Source organism: Setaria viridis, chromosome 2 (genome assembly GCF_005286985.2).
Source record: "Setaria viridis chromosome 2, Setaria_viridis_v4.0, whole genome shotgun sequence".
Classification (NCBI taxonomy): Eukaryota; Viridiplantae; Streptophyta; class Magnoliopsida; order Poales; family Poaceae; genus Setaria; species Setaria viridis.
This window is the reverse complement of record NC_048264.2, coordinates 9685089-9706934: the sequence shown is the minus strand read 5'-3', so window position 1 is coordinate 9706934 and position 21846 is coordinate 9685089. Positions and strand designations below refer to the sequence as shown.

The 21846-nt window shown below is 45.3% G+C and overlaps 1 protein-coding gene across 1 annotated transcript; it reads right to left on the bottom strand.

The window, feature by feature from the left end:
* Positions 1–15043: 15043 nt before the first annotated feature.
* LOC117846267 (uncharacterized) lies at positions 15044–21001 on the bottom strand. Its single transcript, XM_034727402.2, has 10 exons — positions 20842–21001; positions 19976–20112; positions 19009–19153; positions 18793–18920; positions 17707–17778; positions 17493–17607; positions 17318–17421; positions 17186–17227; positions 16734–16946; positions 15044–15329 (listed from the first exon to the last, which is right to left on the bottom strand). The coding sequence occupies exons 1-10, from the start codon at positions 20966–20968 to the stop codon at positions 15261–15263; spliced, it is 1152 nt and encodes a 383-aa protein (XP_034583293.1). The 5' UTR covers positions 20969–21001; the 3' UTR covers positions 15044–15260.
* Positions 21002–21846: the final 845 nt, after the last annotated feature.

The following is a 21846-nucleotide window of genomic DNA, read 5'->3' as shown; positions in this document are numbered from 1 at the left end:
GCGCGCGTGTGAGAGAGGGTAGGTTCGAGCTGCGTAAGAAAAGTTTTTCGAGGTGTTTTTTTCGGGAAAATTAGATTTCCTTTAGGGTCCGTTTGTTTAGCAGGAATTAGGCTGAATTGGAATTGTTTTCCTAGACCGACTTGTTTGGCTCCGCATAGAATTGGAAATCGTCTTTCCAGCAATTTCCACGAGCTGATTTCCTTACCTGCGACACATTCCGGATCTAAAATGAAGAAATCGATTCCATCCCAACACGCCTCCCTTCCCCGACGCCGCACCGCCTCCCTCTCCCGACTCCCCTTCATCCCGACGCCGCGCCCCCTCCTCTGGTGCCCTCCCCCGGCGCCCACTCCTCCGCCGCCTCCTCCGACGCCCTCCCCCGGTGCCGCCTCCTCCAGCGCCCCCTCCTCCGCCGCGCTGCACCTCCTTCGTCTTCCCTTCCCCGACTGAAAGCTCGCCGCCGTTCAGATCCGCTCACTCGGCGCTGCCCCGAAAAGTTCCCCACGTCACCGAAGTCGGAGAAGCCGCGGGACCTCCACCTCCAACACGCCCTTCGCGTCCCTTTCTCCTCATCGTCTCGTCCCTTCGCGTCTCCACTTCTCCCCGTCCCCCTCGCGGTTTTGCGCATCTCTCTCTATCTGCGCTCGTGGTGCTCGGCCATGATGGACTACCGCTTCGTGTACAAGGACATGGAGGGACGAGCACGCAGTGGGGCGACAGCCAGCGCCGCCTGGGGAATCTACCCCCGAAGCCGGAGCCCTTCAGGTCGCCGGCTTTCGCTCCCAAGGTCGAGGCCGACGAGCAGCCCAAGTCCAAGGAATGGCTAGACGCGCGCGAGCCTGAGGAGCTCGAGGAATTCGAGGATGACCTGGACGACGACCGCTTTCTCGAGCAGTACAGGTATCCCCTCTCCTTGGACTCGATCTGGTCTGCGTTCTGATTGATTGCTGATCCGTGATTGTGTCCTTTTCTTTTCTGTTTCCGTCTGTTCTTGGCTGAATCTTGAGATGCTCCAGTGCCTGCAGCGTTTGATTTGATCTGACTCGCATGGTCAAACGGTATAATTGGTGTGCTTCCGATAGTAATCTGATATCTTTCCATTGTTGATCTGGATCCGGTGCTGTACTACTGGGCTTGGATTGTTCGTTGCGTTTTGTGATTGGTTAGATATAAGTGGGAATTTATTCTGGCGATTTGATTTAATTTTATGTTTGCAGGAAGATGAGGCTTGCAGAGCTCAGGGAGGCAGCAAAAGCCGCACGATTTGGCAGTTTAGTGCCAATTACCGGATCGGACTTCGTGCGTGAGGTGTCTCAGGCGCCATCAGATATCTGGGTTATCCAAACAGAATATGGAATTTAATTCATGGAGAAAAATTCCATCAACACCCAAACAAAAAAATTGAATTGAATCAAATTCTGAGTAATTTATTTATGATGGAATCCAATGTCTAGAATATAATTCCTAGAATGGGTTTCAATTCCTGCGAAACAAACGGGCCCTTATAGAATAATTAGTTTAAATCCAAATTTCACCATTTAAATCACAGAAATTTCTAGGAGTGTCCAAAATTAGTGAAACCAATTTTGTTAGGCTTGTTTTATTTTCCTTTACGCATTAAAATTTTTACACCCTAGAAAAATAATAAAAGCTTAGGTATTTATTTAATGCCTTTCTTTTAAGGTAATTAAATAAATACTTAATCTTTATAAAATGCATAAAATATGAAATAACATTTTCATAAATACAAATTATTCTCAACTCATAGGAATATAGGTTTTAAGTTAGAAAATAATTATAACCTTTTTCCAAAAATAAAAGAAAGGCCTTAAGTAAGGTTAGGGGAGAAAATAAAATTATGGGTTAATCTTTTTGGGTTTTTGTGTGTTGGCTTGCAACTTTATCATGATAAATTGTATAGTCCTTGTTGGCTTGCAACTTTATCATGAAGGAAAGTTGTATAGTCTTTTATTCAAAATTTTGCATTCCTAACCCCTGCATGTATTGTGCTATAGATCCCGAAGCACCAGAAGGAGATTATTTGGAATTTTCAGAAGGATCTTCGGAGTTCGAAGAAGTCTTTGTATTAGTCCCCTGTGAAGCCAACCCGTCAGAGAATACTAACTTTTTAAGCGAACAAGGCAAGCCCCGGTGCATTTATACCTATCTATTTTGGAGTCATTATTTCATGTGTCCAATTATCGGTTATTTGCTATATATATGCACTAAGTCTAGGAGTTGCTTGAAACCTATTCTTGTGTATGATCATGCCTTGCTTTAAGGACATCTTTGCCACTTGTTCAACCCTGTAGTAGATAACCCAAGTCTAGAATTGCTTATTTGCTTACATACTTGGTTTACCAACCTTAAGGAAAACTTTTGAGTCATACATGTTGCTTATGAAAAGATAACTTGGAAGTTGAGAAGCGGACAGAAGCTAGAGATGTAGTTCTGTCTGCTAGATTAATTTGGTTAAGGCCCGATTCGTTGTCTTAACCGTTGATCAAGTGATAAGCATCTGATCACTTACTGGGTATGGGACCAGTAAAGCCCAATAAGTTAGTAAACTCTATGATCGGGAATACTTCGTACCCGCGCTTGACGTGCTGGAGATTGGCAGGGGTGTAGCCTGAAACTCACATGGTGATCGGGCCAGACGTGGGATCCCATGTGGGGGTGCATCCCTGGGTCCGGGTAGTCTTATTCCCAATCATTGATTTTGCTAATCGAAAGGTTGTTATGTACGACCTCGACAGTCGTATAAAGCTGGTGATCAGGGTACTCTCCTGCAGGATGTAAATGGATCCGGATCGCCGCAATTCTCGGTTATGAATGCACTTGATCACTGTTGAGCATCGTAGTATAAATTCATGAATTAAATATCTTTCCGATAATGTTTGGTGTATGACTTAATATCTATGGTTGCTTTTACTTTCGGCTCATCATTTAGGATGGTTAGGCAATAACTTAACCCAAATAAAAGATAAAACTAAGGCATCACTTGTAGTAAGCTTTTCGGCAAAAGTTGTATTAGCCAAGTACACCAAAAAGCTAGCATACACTTCCAAAGAAAGCTGTTATATTGGTTAGTCGGGTAAGACTTGCTGAGTACCCCGTACTCAGGGTTATCCCTTGTGGCTATCTTTCAAAAGCTCCGCAGGAGTCCACAGAGGAGGAAGCCCCGAAGCCCTAGGGTATTGTTATGAGTCTCACAATACCCTTAAGAAGAAGTTTTTAAATGCTCATCCCCTCCTGAACTGTTTATGTTTTAAATCTTAGAACTCTGTCTAACACTGCACTGTTAAGTTTGTTTCAATCTATGTTTTGTAATAACTCGTACCTTTTATATGTATGTAAAAATGTAATGTTTGTTGATGTTATCCCATCGCGGACACTATCCTGATGTATGGCTATGAAACACAACGTGGATCTTTCGAGGAGTCCTAGGGACCCTCGACGGACGACCCGACTTATACTGTTTTAAGTGCGTCTCGGATAATTGTTGCGTCGGCAGCAATTAGGCGCATTTAAACCAGTTTAAGTTGGACGGTTCCGCCACATTTATGCTGGCTCAAAGTTGCTGGCGGGTGCTAGGCCCACCAGCACAAAGCCATTTGGCCCGCCAGCAAAAATGGATTGTGGCGTAGTGGGTAATCTAAACCTGTAAAAGAAGTTGAACAACTCCCTTCAGAGATTGATCAAACATCTCATGCAATAAATCCATCCATAATTGATCATTGTAGGTGGTTCAGATCCATCTATAATTGAATCAGTTGTTGCTTACTTCCTGAGGAGGGAGGACTAAAAACAGTACAAATAAAATGACAGAAGACTGAAGAAGTTCCTAACTCAAATCTGGAATCAGGCAAATTCTTGTGTCCCTTGTCTTTTCACTATAGCTCTGTGTTCTACATTTTTCATTATTTTCATCTGCCTAATAAATAGTTAAAGACAGGATACAGGTGCCATATCTCCTGTGGCCTGCATCATTTGCAATCAGCTAAAAAGCAAACAAAATATATGCTGGATGCCTGGATGTGTAAATCCAACTCGTCATATGCTGGAATCACTATGGGAAACACTTAGTTTGCCGAGTGCCACAGGCACTCGGCGAAGACCCAAAAACACTCGGCAAAGGCTTTGCCGAGTGTTACACTCGGCATATAGCACACGGCAAATTTTGTGTCGGCAAACACGACTTTGCCGAGTGTCAAAACTCGAGCACTCGGCAAACATTTTGCCGACGGCCAAAAAACACTCGGCGAAAAGACACACTCGGCGAAATGGGCGTTGACGGCGCCGAGGGTAACGGCGGGTTTGCCGAGTGCCAGACGGCAGGCACTCGGCAAACACCACCGCTTTGCCGAGTACCAACACACGGCAAACACGGCCCATATGCCGAGTGTCAGCACACGGCAAAGCCGTGGTGTTTGCCGAGTGCCTACACACGGCAAACTCAGCCACTTTGCCGAGTGCCCTGGCCCTGACAGTCGGCAAAGGTGCGCTGTTTGCCGAGTGTTTTGGCTTTAACACTCGGCAAACAAGTGGCGCCTGGAGGTGCAACAGACCACTTTGCCGAGTGTTAAAGCCAAAACACTCTGTACCCCCTTTTTTTCCCGTTTTGTCACGTATAACGGACCCCTCTCAATTCACAATACACATCATCACAGGCATTTGTAATAAACAATCACATGCATAATTTACAACCACCATAATAAACATTATTCATAAACATCACAGGCATAATTCAACATAAGCACGAAACAATCCATAAATCCAAGTTCAAGTCACAATTTAGTTTCAACCAAGTTCACAACCAAGTCTAGTTCCGTGGAGGCCAAGGAGACCACTGCGACAAATCTTGATCTTCATTATTCGAAGCCGCCGATTGATTCTGCACATAGGATAGGACATTCTGAGCTAACATCTAAAGTTGTCAAAATTAAAGTATTGAATCTTAAGCACAATGTGTCAAGTGACTCACAGGAGTAGTTGTCGGTGGCTGAGGCGGAGGGAACAGCATCAGCGGTGGCGGAGGCAAAGACTGACCCATGCTCAAAGCAAAATTCTGCATGTACTGGAACATCTAGTCCATCCTCATCCAATTTTCTTCCTCCATCCTCCGCTGCATGTCCTCCATCTGCGCCGCCATCTCCTCTTGTTTCTTCCTTGCTTCTTCCACCTGGGCCTACAATATTTCATTGCAATGTTATAATGCAAAGCTAAAGTATAACAACAAACGAACGATGAATGGAAGAGAAAGAACATGGAGAGCCTCCATATGGAACTGTGCAGTGGTGGGTCGTGGCCGTATTGCCGGGCTCGAGTCCGTGCTCCTAGCTCGGATCTGGGAGAGAGTGGGAGTAGAGGCCGTGTTGATTACGCCGTCGCCAATCCAATATCGGCCATGCTTCTTGCCTCCTCCCACCCTCATCACGATTTCTCCATCAATGTCCTCGGAGCTTGGATCGAAGTCTGGCCCGTGAACCTCCCTAGCCATCTTTGTATACTCGCTGACGCGACTGTGTATGCTAGGATGGCTGTACGCCTCGGACGGGTCGTCTGGGTTGAAATCGATATCGGCCGTCGCCTTGCCCTTTTTGGAGAGGACCCATCCCTTGAGCTGGGAGCAAGGTCAGCCATCATGTGACGCCGACTGCGGCAAAAAATACAAAATGATTAGGAATTATGTAGAATTGAACGTTAGAATAAAGAATTGAAGTTGCGTACCCATTTTTCTCTATATTCATCATGGCTTAGGCTGCCTTGATGGTGTGGTGCAGTTGGCATCTGCAAACGCCGCTGCCGGCAAGCAAGGTGGTTCTCCAACCACCCGGGCTCCAACCACACGTCGACCATCTTCTCCCAGCACTGGATATGCGCACGACACCACCACGGAGGCACCTACAGCATCAAGCGTGTGACATATGAAAAAGAAATTGAGCCTAATTAATCTTAAATAGTAAGTATCAACGTTCTTTACTTACCCTCATGAATTGGTCCTTGGTCAGGTTCATTGTTCTTGCCTCCTCTTTTCTAACCTTCATCCGTCTATATTGAGCGTGGAATTCGATGATGGCCTGGATGCGCGCCTCGTAATGCATGTCCTTCACAAGCTTCTTGGCGGCTACATCGCAGACCGCCTTCGCCTTGGCCTCGAATCCCTCCTGGCATCTATAGAAATCCTGCATATAGACGCGTATACAGTTATTATTTCAAGAATGTCAAACGTAGGTGATGTATTGAGCAATTTAGTGCGAGGAGTACTTACCCACAACTCGGCCTTGACCCGCTCCGCTATGTTGGGGAATCTCCTCTATTGACGATCAGGGACGTCGGGGGCGGCAACGTAGTGGTCCCACGTGTAGGCCGGCTGCTGCTGTCCGGCGTACACCACCAAGCTAGGGAAGTGAACCCTGCACAAAAGGCCAAGGATCCCGTTGGCTTTACAGTTGTGGTCACCCCCACTGAGCTTAATCCAACTCCTGCACAAGTCATTAATATAAATTATTAGTTTTTGTAACTTTCAACATAAGAACATTATTAAGAATATTTAAAGTTACTTACTTGGTCCCAACCGGTTTAATCAGCGGGCATAAATGCTCAGGTATCGGACGCTTCGGGAGGGATGAGGGACCTCGCAACCATATCTTGGACTGGGCATCCCCTGCCTCCCCGTCCCCCTCCTGCTCCTGCTGCTCCTCCTCCTCCGCCTCCTCCTACTCGTCGTCCCCAGAGGCGTGTGCGGAAGGTAGCTCCTCCTCCTCCTCCTCCACCTCAGGTTCAGGCGATGGGGGCCTCGCCGCTTTACCCTTCCCTCGAGGCCTCTGGACCACCTCCTCCTCCTCAACCCTACGTCGAGGCCTGCCTCAACGCCTCCCTCGACCGCTCCCTGAACGTGACCCTGACCCTGAACCAGTCCCTAACGTGGCCAGTCTCTCGCAAATCGACGTGAGCTTCCTCATATCGCCCACCATTGCTCAATGACCTGCAATTAAAAAGAGTAAACCAGTCAGCATAGATAAACAAAACATAATTACAAATATATGCAAATTATAAATAAATTATAACTAAATTAGTATGACTCATACATGTATTAGAAATAATCATCATGATCGGGATTAGCTGGATCATAAGTCTCATCATCACTATCACGCGTGTCGATATAGTCAAGCCCGTGCTCCGAAGGAGGAATGTCGTCATCACTGTCATTAGCTAATTGTAATCACTGAAGTAATTCTAAGTCCTTCACATTCTGAACCTCGTCTCCACCGTCCTCTGCAGCAACCCTTTCGTTGTCTACTTCCATTCCGATCGCTTTGGTTAAATCTATCACAAAACTCCCTTCGAGCCCATCTTCTTGGAATAACTCTCCTTCGTACGTGTTGGGGTCTATATTGTAATCTTCATTGTTTGGTACAGGTAGTTTACCGTGTGGCGATACCTTGTACACAACATCCCAACCCTTAAGACGGCTGTCAGTTTGGCACGGGTATGACAAATAATAAACTTGCGTGGCCTGTTGAGCCACAATATAGACATCGTCTCCTGGTAACATGGATGACTGTCGAATTTCGACTAGCCCAAGATTAGGGGCCCGTCTCACGATAGATGGATCAAACCAATGGCATTTGAATATAACTGGATTAAGAGGTTTGCACCCATGAAAAGTAAGTTCGTATATTTCTTCAATTCTTCTGTAGTACTCGACCCCATCAGAGCCTGGCGTGACAACTCCGGTATTTGTGGTTCTTCGATTGGGCTGACTCTGCTCGTGCCTTGTTGTGTGAAAACGATATCCGTTGACGTCATAACTGGCAAACGACCTGACCCTATAGTCACAGCCATCGGCAACCTGTCTCAACTCGACATTCATAGACGCATCGGTTCGGCCCTGCAAGTTCAAACATGGCGGTTCATTACATTAATCGTATGTACGAGAATGTCTGAAGAAATTGGATTGTACCTTCTGTTTGAACCAAGAAATGAAATCGGGCATTCCATTTCCCGCACCCTCTTTGAGAAGAGTCTCAGCTTCGTGCGGGTACGGTTGCCTTGATTTACGCCAGAATTGACGATGAAATTGCCTGTAGCAACGAGAAATATACGTTTAGGCAAGAGAATGGTGACTACATCGAAACAAGTTTGTTGAGAACTTACATCATGTACGGCTCCACCTCAGATAGGTTGGTCAACACATACAGCATGATAGAGCGCCACTCTTCATGGTTCAAGGTCTTGCGGGTCGCACCACTTGCACTTCCGAGTTGCCCTTGGAAAATGCTAAGGCTCAATTCATCTTCGCTGGCATTGTAACGAGGAGGTGGATTATCCACGCTAGGAAGGTTGTCAGCGTAGTATTTTGATGTGAAGTTTGACACCTCCTCCAGAATGTATGCCTCTGCAATGGATGCTTCAATTTTGCACTTATTCTTACATTTAGTTCGAAGAACCTTTTGACATCTCTCAATTGAATAGCACCAACGACCCTGCACAGGCCCCCCCATTCGTGTTTCATACGGAAGGTGTAGAATCATATGCTGCATTGGATTGAAGAAGCCTGGTGGAAAGATCTTCTCCAACTTACAGAGCAACACAAGCGCCATTGTTTCCATTTCTGCAACCATGGTACGAGATAACTCCTTCGCACAAAGCCGGTGGAAGAAATTGCTCAACTCCGCTAGCACCTGCCACACATGCTCAGGGACATAGCCTCGAACCATCATCGAAAGTAGGCGCTCAAGCCATATATGGTAATCATGACTTATGAGCCCGTTGATTCACATAGTTGCTAAATTCACTCCCCTCTTCAAGTTCGTTGCATAGCCATCAGGGAACATTAACGTTTGGAACCATTCTAGAACCTCCCTCCTTTCGGCCCTCGTCAGAACGAAATCGGCCTTAGGCTTCCTCCACAACATGCCAGCTCTTGGAGGCGCCATGTTTAGCTGTGGTCTATTGCACAACGTCGCTTGATCCACTCTAGCCTTAATGTATCCTTTGTCTTGTCAGGAATGTCCATGATTGTACCAAAAATTACCTCGGCGATATTTTTTTCCGTGTGCATTACATCAATGTTATGTGGAACAAGAAGGTCATCAAAATAGGGAAGATTTCACAAGCACGACTTCTGCGTCCAAGCATGTTGCTCGCCATATCCCAAAAAACCACCTTCTTCATTATTGACCTCGAGAGCATCTAACTGAGCACGAACTGCGGCCCCTGTCATCATCGGCAGTGCGGGGTCTATAACTACGACATCTTTGGTAAAGTTCTTGATGTCTCGTCTGAATGGATGGTCAGGAGGGAGGAATTGTCGATGTTTGTCGAACGAAGAATATTTGCCACCTTTCGACAACCAAATGAACTTCAAAGATGCTTTACATACTGGTCATGGGAACTTCCCGTGAACACACCATCCGCAGAAAATCCCATATGCTGGCAAGTCATGCAAGGAGTACTGGTACCAAACATGCATCTTGAAGTTTGTCTTTGTGGATCGGTCATATGTCCATACCCCTTCCTCCCAAGCACGGAGCAAATCATCAATCAGAGGCTCCATGTACACACTCATATTATTCCCCGGATGCTCTGAAATTATCAACGACAAGAATATATTATGTCGTTGAAAGAGGACGCCAGGGAGGAGATTCAGGGGGATAACGAAAATGGGCCAACAGGTGTACGGGGCGGTCGCCATTCCACAAGGATTGAACCCATCTGTTGCCAATGCAACGCGTACGTTACGGGCCTCTAGAGCTTTTGCAGGATAAATCGCATCAAAGCTTTTCCAGGCTTCAGCATCGGATGGGTGTACCAGCTTCTCAGGATTATATCGACGGCCGTTTTTGTGCCATGTCATCTGTTTCGCGGATTCTTCAGTCATGAAAAGCCGTTGGATCCTCGGTATGAAAGGAAGATACCGTAGAACCTTCACAGGAATTGCGAGCTGCTTTTTCTGACCGTCACCATAGTCTACCTCCAGAAACCTAGACGATTCGCACTTCACACAGTATTTTGCTTCCGCATACTCTTTCCTAAATAAGATGCATCCCTTCGGGAAAGCATGTATATGCTCGTATGGCATCTTAAGTGCATGAAGGAGTTTCTGTGCCTCATATATGCTCTTTGGCAAGATGTGACCAACCGGGAGATGGCTTCCAAAAACTGTCAACATAATATCAAACGCGTCTCGACTCAAACTAAACTGAGACTTCACAGCCGTTAGGCGTGCAATGGCATCTAGTTGAGAAACCTTGGTATAGCCGTGAAGGGGTTGCTGTGCCGCAGACAACATTTCGTAATAAGCCTTAGTGGTAGCCTCTGGCTCCTCCTCCCTACGTGCTTCTTCGAAGTGTCCTTCATGATAGTCATTTAACATGTCTCCCACCCGGGCATCATCATCAAATTCCTCGATGTGTTGTCTCAAGACCTCCTCTCTCCCACGGTCAGATTCACCATGGTAGATCCACCTGGTGTAGTCTGACGTAAATCCGTTCTTCACCAGATGTTTGCCCATGTCTAGCTTGATTTGCTGACGCATGTTTCCACATTTGCTACACGGACACCAAGTCGATCGAGCTCCTTTGACACTTGCAAACACCCGTTCCAAGAAAGCATCCGTCTTGTCAATCCATTCATTGATAACAACAGGGAGGTGCTACCGAAACTCTATCTCGGACTGGAATAGACCATGGATACTAAACCCACCTACACATCCTCAGGCTGTCCAAAAAATGTGGACAATTCGAAACAGATACGGTTATAGATATGCAAAGATCTGCATATTTCCAACCGTATCTCCTTCGAACGGGAGACGCCTAACTAGGTTACGTGATATATGAACATTATACGGAAAGAGAGGTGTAGGATGCCTCACCTTGCTATCCTGCAAAGTGACGAGTCGAGGACGGTCCTTGTGAGCCTCTCCTGCAAGAAAAGAAACATAGCACTGTTTAAGTCAAAATTTCGGTAGCAACTCCCCTGCACGGGGAGGTTTCCAAAACCTACAACAAATTAAACGGCACAATAGCCGACAACCACATTCTCACCAAAGAGACAGCACGATGGCCAACAACCACAATCTCACCAAAGAGATGGCACGATGGCCGACAAATACATCCACACCAAAGAATTTTCACAAGCAAATAGACATCCTAGTTTTCTAATTTATGAAAAAAATCCTACCACCTCTCTAGACATCCTACCACACCTCTATTCTTTTCAACATTTTCTAATTTCTAATTTCATTCTTCTCTAATTTCTATTTTCTAATTTTCTAATTTCATGCCTCTAATTTCTAAAAAAAATCCTACCACATCCTACCACCTCTCTATTCTTTTCAACATTTTCTAATTTCTAATTTCATACCTACTCTAATTTATAATTTGTAGCGGCATGGAAACTTACCGGAGGGGCGATGGCCATGGACAGGGGAGTGGGGGCGGCCTGGGGCCGGCCGGGGGCGGCGCGGGGCCAGCCGGAGCCGGCGCGGGGGCGGCGCGTCGGGCGGCCGGGGCGGGCTGACGGCGGCGCGAGGGCGGCACGTCGTGCGGCCGGGGCCAGCGCGGGGGCGCGAGCAGCGCGGGGCGAGCGGCGCGGGGCGGCGACGCGTGGGGGCGGCGCGTGCGGTGCGTGTGCGTGTGCGTGTGCCTGTGCGTGTGCGGGGGTGTGCACGTGCGGGACTTAGGGCCAGCTTAATGTTCCGTCTTTGCCGAGTGCCCCTGATCTAGCACTCGGCAAAGGCTCAGGGGCACTCGGCAAAGGATTTTTTTCCCCCGGATTTTGGACTGACGCTGACACATGGACCCGCGGCGAGCTTTGCCGAGTGTCCGAGGGAGGACACTCGGCAAACATATTCTTTGCCGAGTGCCTCATTGTGACACTCGGCAAATAAGTACTTATATTGCATGTGCAAAGTAGTTTTAGTAATTAAAAGTATGTAAACTTTGCAAAAACCTAGTCAAATTCACTAAATATTGCGTATTTCATTTTTTAAGTAATATTATTCCATTATTTCATGGATTTATAGCTCATATTGAATTTATATCTATTAAATTCATATACTTGCAATTAATAAATAAAAATTATCAAACGGATCCGAAAAATTCCCAAAATTTGACATGAACCAATCTATGTTCTCTATGGCCTATAAAAATAAATTTGAACTCAATGACAAATTCAAGTATCGATTCGACTCAAAATCTTACCGGATCCTTCCAACTTCTACGAATCCTCTCCGAAGATGCTTCAAATTCTAAGCATCATATGTCAAAATTTATGCGAAACCTTCTCAATTTTTTACCACAGCCTCTGCATATGAAATCATAGCATCTTGGAAAATCTCGTGATTTTCAAACATCGTTTGTATTTTTGAGAATTACAAAATCATTCGGCCACACATTCGTAGTTGTGTTTCCTTAACAAAATGTTCGAAATTTCTTTTCATTTTCCGGATGAGACCTCAATGTGGACTCACTAACATGAATATAATTTTTCCACTCATATTATTCCATTATTCCAATCACCTGCCGTTCAAATTTGACTTAAATCAACAAATTACTCTAAATGAAATTAATTCATTAAATATAGCAAACATGTCAATAAATAGTCCACCTTCTACCATGCCGTGCCAAATGTCATACATGGGGAGTATAAAAAGTTTGGAGGCTGGAGGAGGGAAAAAATGTTTCGGTTTTACCGAGTGTGTCAAAAAACACTCGGCAAACATCAATGTTTGCCGAGTGTGGCACCTAACACTCGGCACACCTTGAGCTTTGCCGAGTGTCAACGGGGGATACTCGGCAAACAGCTAACGTCCATCACCTCCCCTACCGGACGCCGCACGTGCTGCTCACGTGCTTAAGGATTTGCCGAGTGTATTTTATTTACCGAGTGTCCCCCGTGAGTTTGCCGAGTGTTTTTTTTTGACACTCGGCAAACCTTATTTTCGCCGAGTGTAATATTTTTGCCGAGTGTTGTTAGGGATACACTCGGCAAACACGGCGTTCGCCGAGTGCCCGTAATAATACACTCGGTGAACAAATTACACTCGGCAACTTTAGTGTTTCCTGTAGTGAATATTTTTTCTTATTCAGTTATCTAAAAAATCACATGAATAACAATGCTACGCCTATCCATTATTAACTCGAACAACATACTATAATACTGAAGGAACACGTCAGAGGCAAATTTGTGTGGTGGTACAAGGAAACGAAACAAACATGTTGACGCACGAACACAAATCTTTTTTGAAAAACTCATGAATAAGTAAGTCTTGGTGAGCAAGAAGCCGCACCATAACCGGCCGCCGTAGCTCACCGGAAGCACGATGCAACCGGAGGGACCCCACCTCGACCGAAGGAGGCCGGCGGATCGGTGACGCCTCGTACATTGGAGCCGGCGAATCCTCTACGTTGGAAAAGTAAAGTAGGGTTTGATATTGGATTGGACATTGCGCTCAAACTAGGTGGGACATGTGGCGGCCATCGGCGGCGGCGAATGGTCGGGGGAGGGGAGGAGAAGCCGGATGAGCTGCCATCAGAAGACGGAGGCCTTATTTGTAATTTTTCAGGGCTCTTTTTGAAAATAATCGTATTGCAATTAATCGTCGCGATCCAAATTAGAAGGTTTTATGTAAAATATTATGTAAACTAGGGGGTTTTGTGTTCTGCCCATCTGTCAGCCGAACGAATCCAGCGCCGGCGGCGGGAGTGAGCCCCGAGCTCCCCGCCGCCTCCGGCACTGCGCGATCCGTGGCCGAGACACCGTCGCTGCGACCCCAGATCACCATGGCCGCGGCCCCCCTCTCCGCCAGCAACCGGTGGCTGACCAGGGAGGGCGGCCACCTGCTTCCTGCCCCACAATTTCAGGGTCCAATCCACTCTAGTACAGTGGGCAACATGTCGAATCGTTCGATGGAATCATCAACTCCAACCAATCACAGATTCACAGGGATGCAATCTCCCCACAGCCTACGGAATCGCCAGGTGCAAACAAGTACACTAGATTGTGTGCACGATCTTTTGAGCTCCGGCACAGCTAGGCATCTGCATCACTTCATGCCATGGAGAAGATTACTGCCGCTGCCGTGCGCGAAGGTGGGCTGGAGGGCCATCGCACTCGCCTCGCCGCAAGAACGCCACCCGCCGGCCGGTGGCGCTGCGGCGGCGGCGCTTCTGCTCCCAGGAGACGCGGCGGGAACCGACGACGAGTGGCCAGCGACCAGCTTGTGCAGGGACACGTTGCCCGTGAGCAGGTCGGTGAAGCTGCAGAACGACTTCATCTCCAGGAACGCCAGCTCGTCATCGGTCAGTGGCGCCGCCTGCTCCGTGTACTTGCGCCACCATGGCTCTGAACTTCCTGCTGCTGGATTCAGGTTCAGCACAACGTATGTGTTAGCAGCACGCAGAGTCAGAAACTGATGAATTACTGTGATGTTTCATTACCTTTTGGGGGTGACGGTTGCTGCAGACTAGGTACCAAACACACCAAAAGACACACAACACAACACCAACACCCCTAAAAGGACATTCAGAAGCGCCCAGTCTAAGCTGCTGGAGCAAGTGACCTAGCAAGCAACTCACTGAGTTTAGAAGCTCCAGCCAAGCATCATAGGGTGCTTTCATTTGTTATAGCCTGAAGGAGCACCTGGGTGTTAGGAAGAGAACCTTCAAATACACAAGAGTTTCGATGCTTCCAAATATCCCAAGCCACCAGAATGATAAGTGAGTTTAGGCCTTGCGCCATTCCTTTGGAGCAGCTCTGAAATTCTTTTTAGAAAAAGAAACAGGAAAATTTTATCTTTTCAGACCAACGTAGCCGGCTGTATTTTAGCTCTGTCAAAGACTTGTTAGTTTATTATTTGTCCAGATATCATAAGTTCATATCCTTGGAAAAGTTAGTATTGCTGCCAGCATGCCACCAGGGAGCCGACCTACCATGTCAGCAATGGATCCAGCTACAGCTAGCATTGGGTGACACAATATTAACATGAAAGTTTAGGCAAAACTAGGTAGCAAACTTGTTGCAACTCGGGACAACATTTTTTCCCAACAAAGAAAGCTTTATTAATTCTCAAGAGCATTACATTGAGTTGATGCAGAGTCTTGAAAACACTCCCGACCTAGCGGGGGATGCACACACCCTATAGTATACTTATGACAGCATCTTGTTGCATGTTCCTAAAAGTTGCCGATTCATTATTTCCCTACAGAAACAGCAATTCTCATCTGAATTCAATAGCTAATATGGCCTGCACTTTAGTTGACAAATTCTATTCCCGTGAATGGCTCCCCTGAGTGAAGCTGGAGGGCAGTGTCACCAACAGACTGCAGGAGGCAGAGTAAAAGTTACCATAAGAATTTTGCTCTGCCACAGAAACTCGCAGATATGTGTTTATAACATGAAGTACTTTCTCTATACATGACAAGGCAATATGCAATAAGTGGCACAGTAATTTTAATGTTTACTGCATGATAAAAGTTTTATGACAAGAATTGTTGTTCCATTGACACAAATGTATAGTTCAAAACTGTTAAGGCCCTGTTTGGCACGGCTCCACTCCTAAACTCCAGCAACTCCATCAAAAAATTCAGCCAAACACCCCAACTCCAAAACTCCATGGAGTTGCCAACTCCATGGAGCTGTAGTGCAAATGGAGGTAGAGTTTTGGAGCACCTCTTTTGCTGCTCCAGAAACCTCTTTCAAACCTTCTCGTGGAGTTGGTGGGTAATTACCCACCAATGCCACTGGTTACACAAAAAAACGTTTCATTCTATTCTCCCTTCTATTCTCCCGAGCCCCACTCGCCGCCAGAGCCTTGCCCGTCGCCCGTCGCCGCCCGTCGCCCGTCGCCGCCCGCCGCCGCCCGTCGCCCGTCGCCGCCCGCCGCCGCGCCCGTCGCCCGTTGCCGCCCGCCGCCGCCCGCCGCCGCGCCCGTCGCCCGCCGCCGCCCGTCGCCTGTCGCCGCCCGCCGTCGCCCGCCACCGCGCCCGGCGCCCGTCGTTGCCCGTCGCCACCCACCCCGCCGCCTGTCGTCGCCCGTCGCCGCTCGCCACCCGTCGTCGCCCGTCGCCACCCGCCGCCCCGTCACTACCCACCCCGCCGCCCGTGGAGGGTCTCCCGTGTGCGGCACAGTGCAGTGGAAAAAGGGGAAGAAGAAGATGGGATAGAGAGGATGACAAGTGGGGCCTTAATTGGGGGGCAATAATGGCAATCCACACTGAAATCGATCTTTTTTGGAGCTGAGAGCACCCATCTAGCCAAACACCTCATTTTCGTTCTGGAGTTTTGGAGCGGAGCTGGCTCCATGTGGAGTTCTGGAGTGGAGCAGCTCCACCCGGAGTTGGAGCCATGCCAAACAGGGCCTAAGTAAACAAAAACCATAGGGTTACTGAAGTTGGAACCCACAAGGAAATCAGTGCACGCACAGTTGCACACCTGTGCGATAGCGCACACAATATCATGAAAGACCTTCATGACAGTAACTTCTATTCAAGAAAAAGGTTCTTGCTTTGTGATACTTTAAATTATGCAAAAAAGATTTTCTCCCCATTAGTGTTTTCATCTGAGCCTACGGAGATTCTATAAACATGACATCTAACAAATACAAGGAATTTAAATGTACAATTCATACTGTTATTTAATTGTAGTAATTGACAGTTACTCGATGTTCAAGAAAGATAGATGAGCAATAGAAGTAACGATGGGCCTTGCAAAGAACAAGTGCAAACCTTTGCCATTGTTCTGTAAGAGTATTCAGTGACTCCAGCCACATGTGGTGTTATAATAACATTTGGGAATTTCAGAATAGGATCCTCTGGATCAAATGGTTCCATCCAAGCAACATCAATGCCCAAACCAGCTAAATGACCTGATTTGAGGTGATCAAACACTGCATTGTAGTCCAAGAGGCGTCCTCTCGCAATGTTGATCAGATATGATCCCTACATAGAAGTAAAGGTGATTCAAGTAAATCCATTGAGACACCCAGAGCTGCTTCAGCAGCCGCAAGGGCTATAACAAAAAATCACGTCCAACATTATTTTAATATTCTGTTCTACAAAAGATTTTCTAGTAAATATGTTCTCAGCAGATAGCACAAGACCTGCTCAATCAAATGATGAACCCAGAAATCTGATAACTTGGAGATCGGTAATTCAGTATGTTGGAAATGAGCATTTACCTTTTTCATTGACGAAAGGAACTTGTGATCCACAATTCCAACCTGTAAAGATAATGGCATTCTAAACAAAGTCAAGTAGAGGTTGTCTGGAAGAAATTTAGAGAAAAAAAATGCACCAAGAGAAGTATTAACTGTTTCGTTGTTCAAGGCCATGCATGTTATGACAATGTCAGCTTCTCCAGCAAATTCATACATATCTTGTGGACCACCTTTCTTGCCAACCATCTCATCAACATCTGCGCTAGAATGTTTTTGGTGAGTGGAACAGAACAGAAAAATATTTAGGCAGGGCATAATTTGGAGTTACCACATGGCAGTGTGTCTGATGACCAATTTCTTTTGGTGGCAAGAACTTTTACTCCAAAGGGTTTGAGCCTCTTGGCAACTTCAATGCCAATGGCTCCAAATCCTAGGATAAGGACCTACACAGTACATCACAATATGATTAACTACATGAATGGGATATTTTTTTCCCTCGAAAGTATATCAAAGAAGCAACAATGTATACACCACGAGCATACTGTTTTGCCAAATAATGTATCTCCAACAGGAACACCAAGGTCTTTCCGATTCACAGCAGTATCCATCTCCTTCTGCATGGTAAATGCCCAATGTTATACCATGGTTAGTTCATAGTACATATGACAGGCTCCAACTTCTATTTATGAAACTTAGACAAGTTAGCTTCTCATGAATGCTAGGAGGGTATGACTACATATCATCTACAACATATACATGATTAAAAAAAACTGGACCGGTACATGATAAACCAAAGATTAGTTTAATGGCCTGGAATTTTGGGTACTAAAATAAGTACAAGACACGCCTGAACCAAAAACGACTCCCTGTGGCTGTGTTCCTATATAGATGTCACTAGGGCATACACATTCAAACTTCTAAAGCTTGAACACTATTACTATTAGAAACTAAAGTTATTATGATTTGCAAATGGAAATATACTGGTAGATTTATATTCAGTATTGCATTTTGTATATTTGCTTATACATTATTAGAAAAGTCAATGATTAAAGCCTTATGTCAAATGCTGTAAAAAGTTGAAGATGCCATATATCCAGGAAAAAAGGTAGTAATTTCAATACAGTAATCAATGTGCAACAAATTTTTGCAGCATTGCATTCCTTTTAACCTCTAAAAATGCATTCTAACCAACATCAAAGCCTTTCCAAAAATGCATTCTAACCAAGTTATAGTTTATCAAGTTATGGCAATGTGTCAGTGCCAGATTTCTTGGCACCTACGTAACTGGAAATGAAAAAAGAAGGGGAGGAACCATATAATTTTTGTAAATTTCCGACTAAAAGTTCCATTTGGATTCACTTTCTTTATCCAAACTCCCAGGATACCAAAAATATTAATTACAGGTTAAATGAAGGACCTAATGCAGCAGAGTAATTATGCTTGTTTGCATCACCTACCAAGGACTAATCACGATAACTTGAAAAGTGTACAAACTATAATGCGACACTGAAAATGGTGTTATTAAGTATTAGCGTTCGTCAAAGATAAGCTTTAAAAAAATGAAACATAAGAAAAGTACTTCCAACGTGCACATGGACAAAGCAGCTAGCCATACGACACACACGTACTTGCTTACGCAGAACACCAAGAGTAAGGTAGATTGCCATTTCTGCACAAGACACCGCATTTCCTGTCGTACTTCCAGGTATCCGTGCTACTTTGATTTTGTGTTCTGTAGCAGCGTTTACATCGACACCTGCGGAAAAGTGTGAACTTAATATGAGATGGACTAGTAAAGTTGGTAGATTGATTGAGTAGACAAGATAAACCAGAGTTCTAATCACCTTCTAACCCAACACCATACTGCATAATAATCTTCATCTGAGTTGCCTTGGCAATGATATCTGAATCTATACGCTTATTTTTTACTACACATATATGATAGTTTTGAATAACATCAAGTACTTGTTCAAGACCTACTTCATCAACCTGCAGAATGCATGGAAATAGTAAAATTTGACTCCCATAAAAAGTTATGCTCATTTCTAGACTGTGGGGGTAAGAACATACTGTCAAACTTCTGCAATAGAATATGAGGATTCAAAATTTGTTTCATGTTATCCAAATGGTGCAAATAGAAAATGAAAAACGCGGACACCACACACCTTATTCCAAATAAACATGTAAACAACGAACCAGTGACCAGCCTAAGTTACAGGACTTCTAGTACCGCTGAGCTTTCAAAAATTTGCATCTGTAAGAGTAATTGTAATAATAATGTAAAATGCTTGGCATAAAAAAAGACATTGTTATAATTGCGATGCAAAAGTTTGGAAATTATGTAAAATTTTGTACCATTTTATAAAGGAGGTTCATTATTATGAAACACATCAGCATCAGATATTTGTATGATACTATTTGATCAGATTTCTCCTCTTACTGACATGGGGAAAAGCATAGCATGCCCTGCTTTCTATTCTTTTCAAGGACATTATACCATCTCATGGTTGCCCTGAAGGTCAAACCATCATTAAAAGGCCCAAAAAAAAACTTAAACCATGCCGTAATGTAACTAGCAGAGGAAAACAAACAATATATAGCAATGCATATGCCAAATTGCAACCCTCCCACAGCATCAGTCAAACACATATGCAGAAAATGTCAGAGTTTGGTAATATGAAGCCTACTACTACAAAATAAAACTAAAAAATGGACAATCAGCTACATCATATTCATTTCAGCACTCACAAGATACATACAGCTGCAGGTTTCTTGCATAGTACCATCTACCATGTAAAATGTGAAACTAACCTGAATGTATGGGTAGTTCTGCAAGTACTCTCTGGTGTAATTAGTAGAAGCAGGCCAATATGGGCCACAGAATAGCACCCGTGTAACAGCACCATGGCTATTGCTCCCACATGAATCACCCATTTTCAAATAATGGCCTGCAATGATGAGCAACGCAACCAAATTCAAAATATTTTGTGAAATCAGAGACACAATTTCCCTCAAAGAGAATGAAAAGTATCATGAAGATCTCAAAAATATCCATCCATCTATTGAATGAAGTTTTAAAAAGAACCGATTGTTTTGTATCGATTTAATAGAAATAGAATAATGCTTCTACAAAGACAATTGGACCGATTTATGTTAGAGCCAAAAGATCCCAGAAAGCAGTAAATCAGATGAAGATATAGTTAACTGAACAAAGGCACTTGCTCCAAGATCCGCATAAGTTAATGACTACTGGCTGTGTAAGTTACAAGCACAACAACCCAACTAATCTGAACCTACTCATCTCTGAACCTTACTAGCGCAACGACAGAACTCTGTACCTTGTACTCTGTAAACAGTAATGTGCAGGCTCAAGCTGTTTATTCAGTGGTTGTTGGAACACAGGCACTTCCTGATTGCAGGCATTCCAGTCGATTTCTTATCCCATATCCCAAGGCCGTCCAATTCGATCCGCAATACGTCGGTATAACTCCCAAAAGAAGAAAAAGAACCCACCATACGGGCACCAAGCCCACACCGCCGCAAACGAGCAATCCTATCCTTGCAATCGCACCCAGGGGGTTTGCAAATTCAGGAGGCGCCCCCCTGCAGGACTACAGCATAGGGTGGGGGCGACCAGGTCCGACAAAGAAGGGGAAGGTGGGGGGCCGGAAGCTTACCTCGCTGCGAGGAGGAAGGGGAACACAGCCGGCGGCGCACGGCGGCGGCGGCGGCGTGCGGGGGCGGGGGCCGGAGCAGGGTGGAGGAGTGGGCTGCGAGTCTGGCTGCTAGTCTCGCTCCGGCCATATAGGAAAGGGAAGAGGCTCGTCCGGCTGGTGGGGGTGCGTGAGTGGTGACGTCATCCGTCAGGTGCCCGATGCGCGGGTCCGGCGGCGGAATCTTTTTTGTTTTTTTTTTACGGGCACCGCGGCCGAATCCTCGGGCTTTCCACACGGACGGCACTCGGCAGATACCGGGCGTAGTAATTTTTAATCGGAAAAGAAAAAAAATTGGACGCATGCGCTTCACGCGCGCGCAGCAAACAACTGAAAAAAGCAATGCGTTACCTTTTAAAAAAACGCGATGCATTCATTAATATTCCCTCCGTTCCAAATTATAGATTATTTTAATTTTTTATATATACTAAACGACCTACAATTTAGAATGAAAGGAGTAAAAAGATAATCTTAGACTTAGGGGGTGTTTGGATATGAGGTGCTAAACTTTAACAGTGTCACATCGGATGTTCAGATGCTAATTGAGCTAATTATAAAACTAATTGCAGAACTCTGTGCTAATTCGCGAGACGAATCTATTAAGCCTAATTAATCCATCATTAGCAATGGTTACTGTAACACCACATTATCAAATCATGGACTAATTAGGCTTAATAGATTCATCTCCCGAATTACACTCCATCTGTGCAATTAGTTTTGTAATTAGCATCCAAACATCTGATGTGACGGGTGTTAAATTTTTACACCCTGTTGCCAAACAGCCCCTTAGAGTCACCCTATTTTTTCTTCCTCTAGTCAAACTAAAGGCAATCCCAAATACACAGTCTGCATTGTTTCTATCCTTCTCTATTAATATATGAACGGTAAAGCTCTTGCTTGTTCCTCTTACAATAAAAGAAATACAGGTCATATGCCAAAGAAAAAACTCATCACACGACACATGCGCAT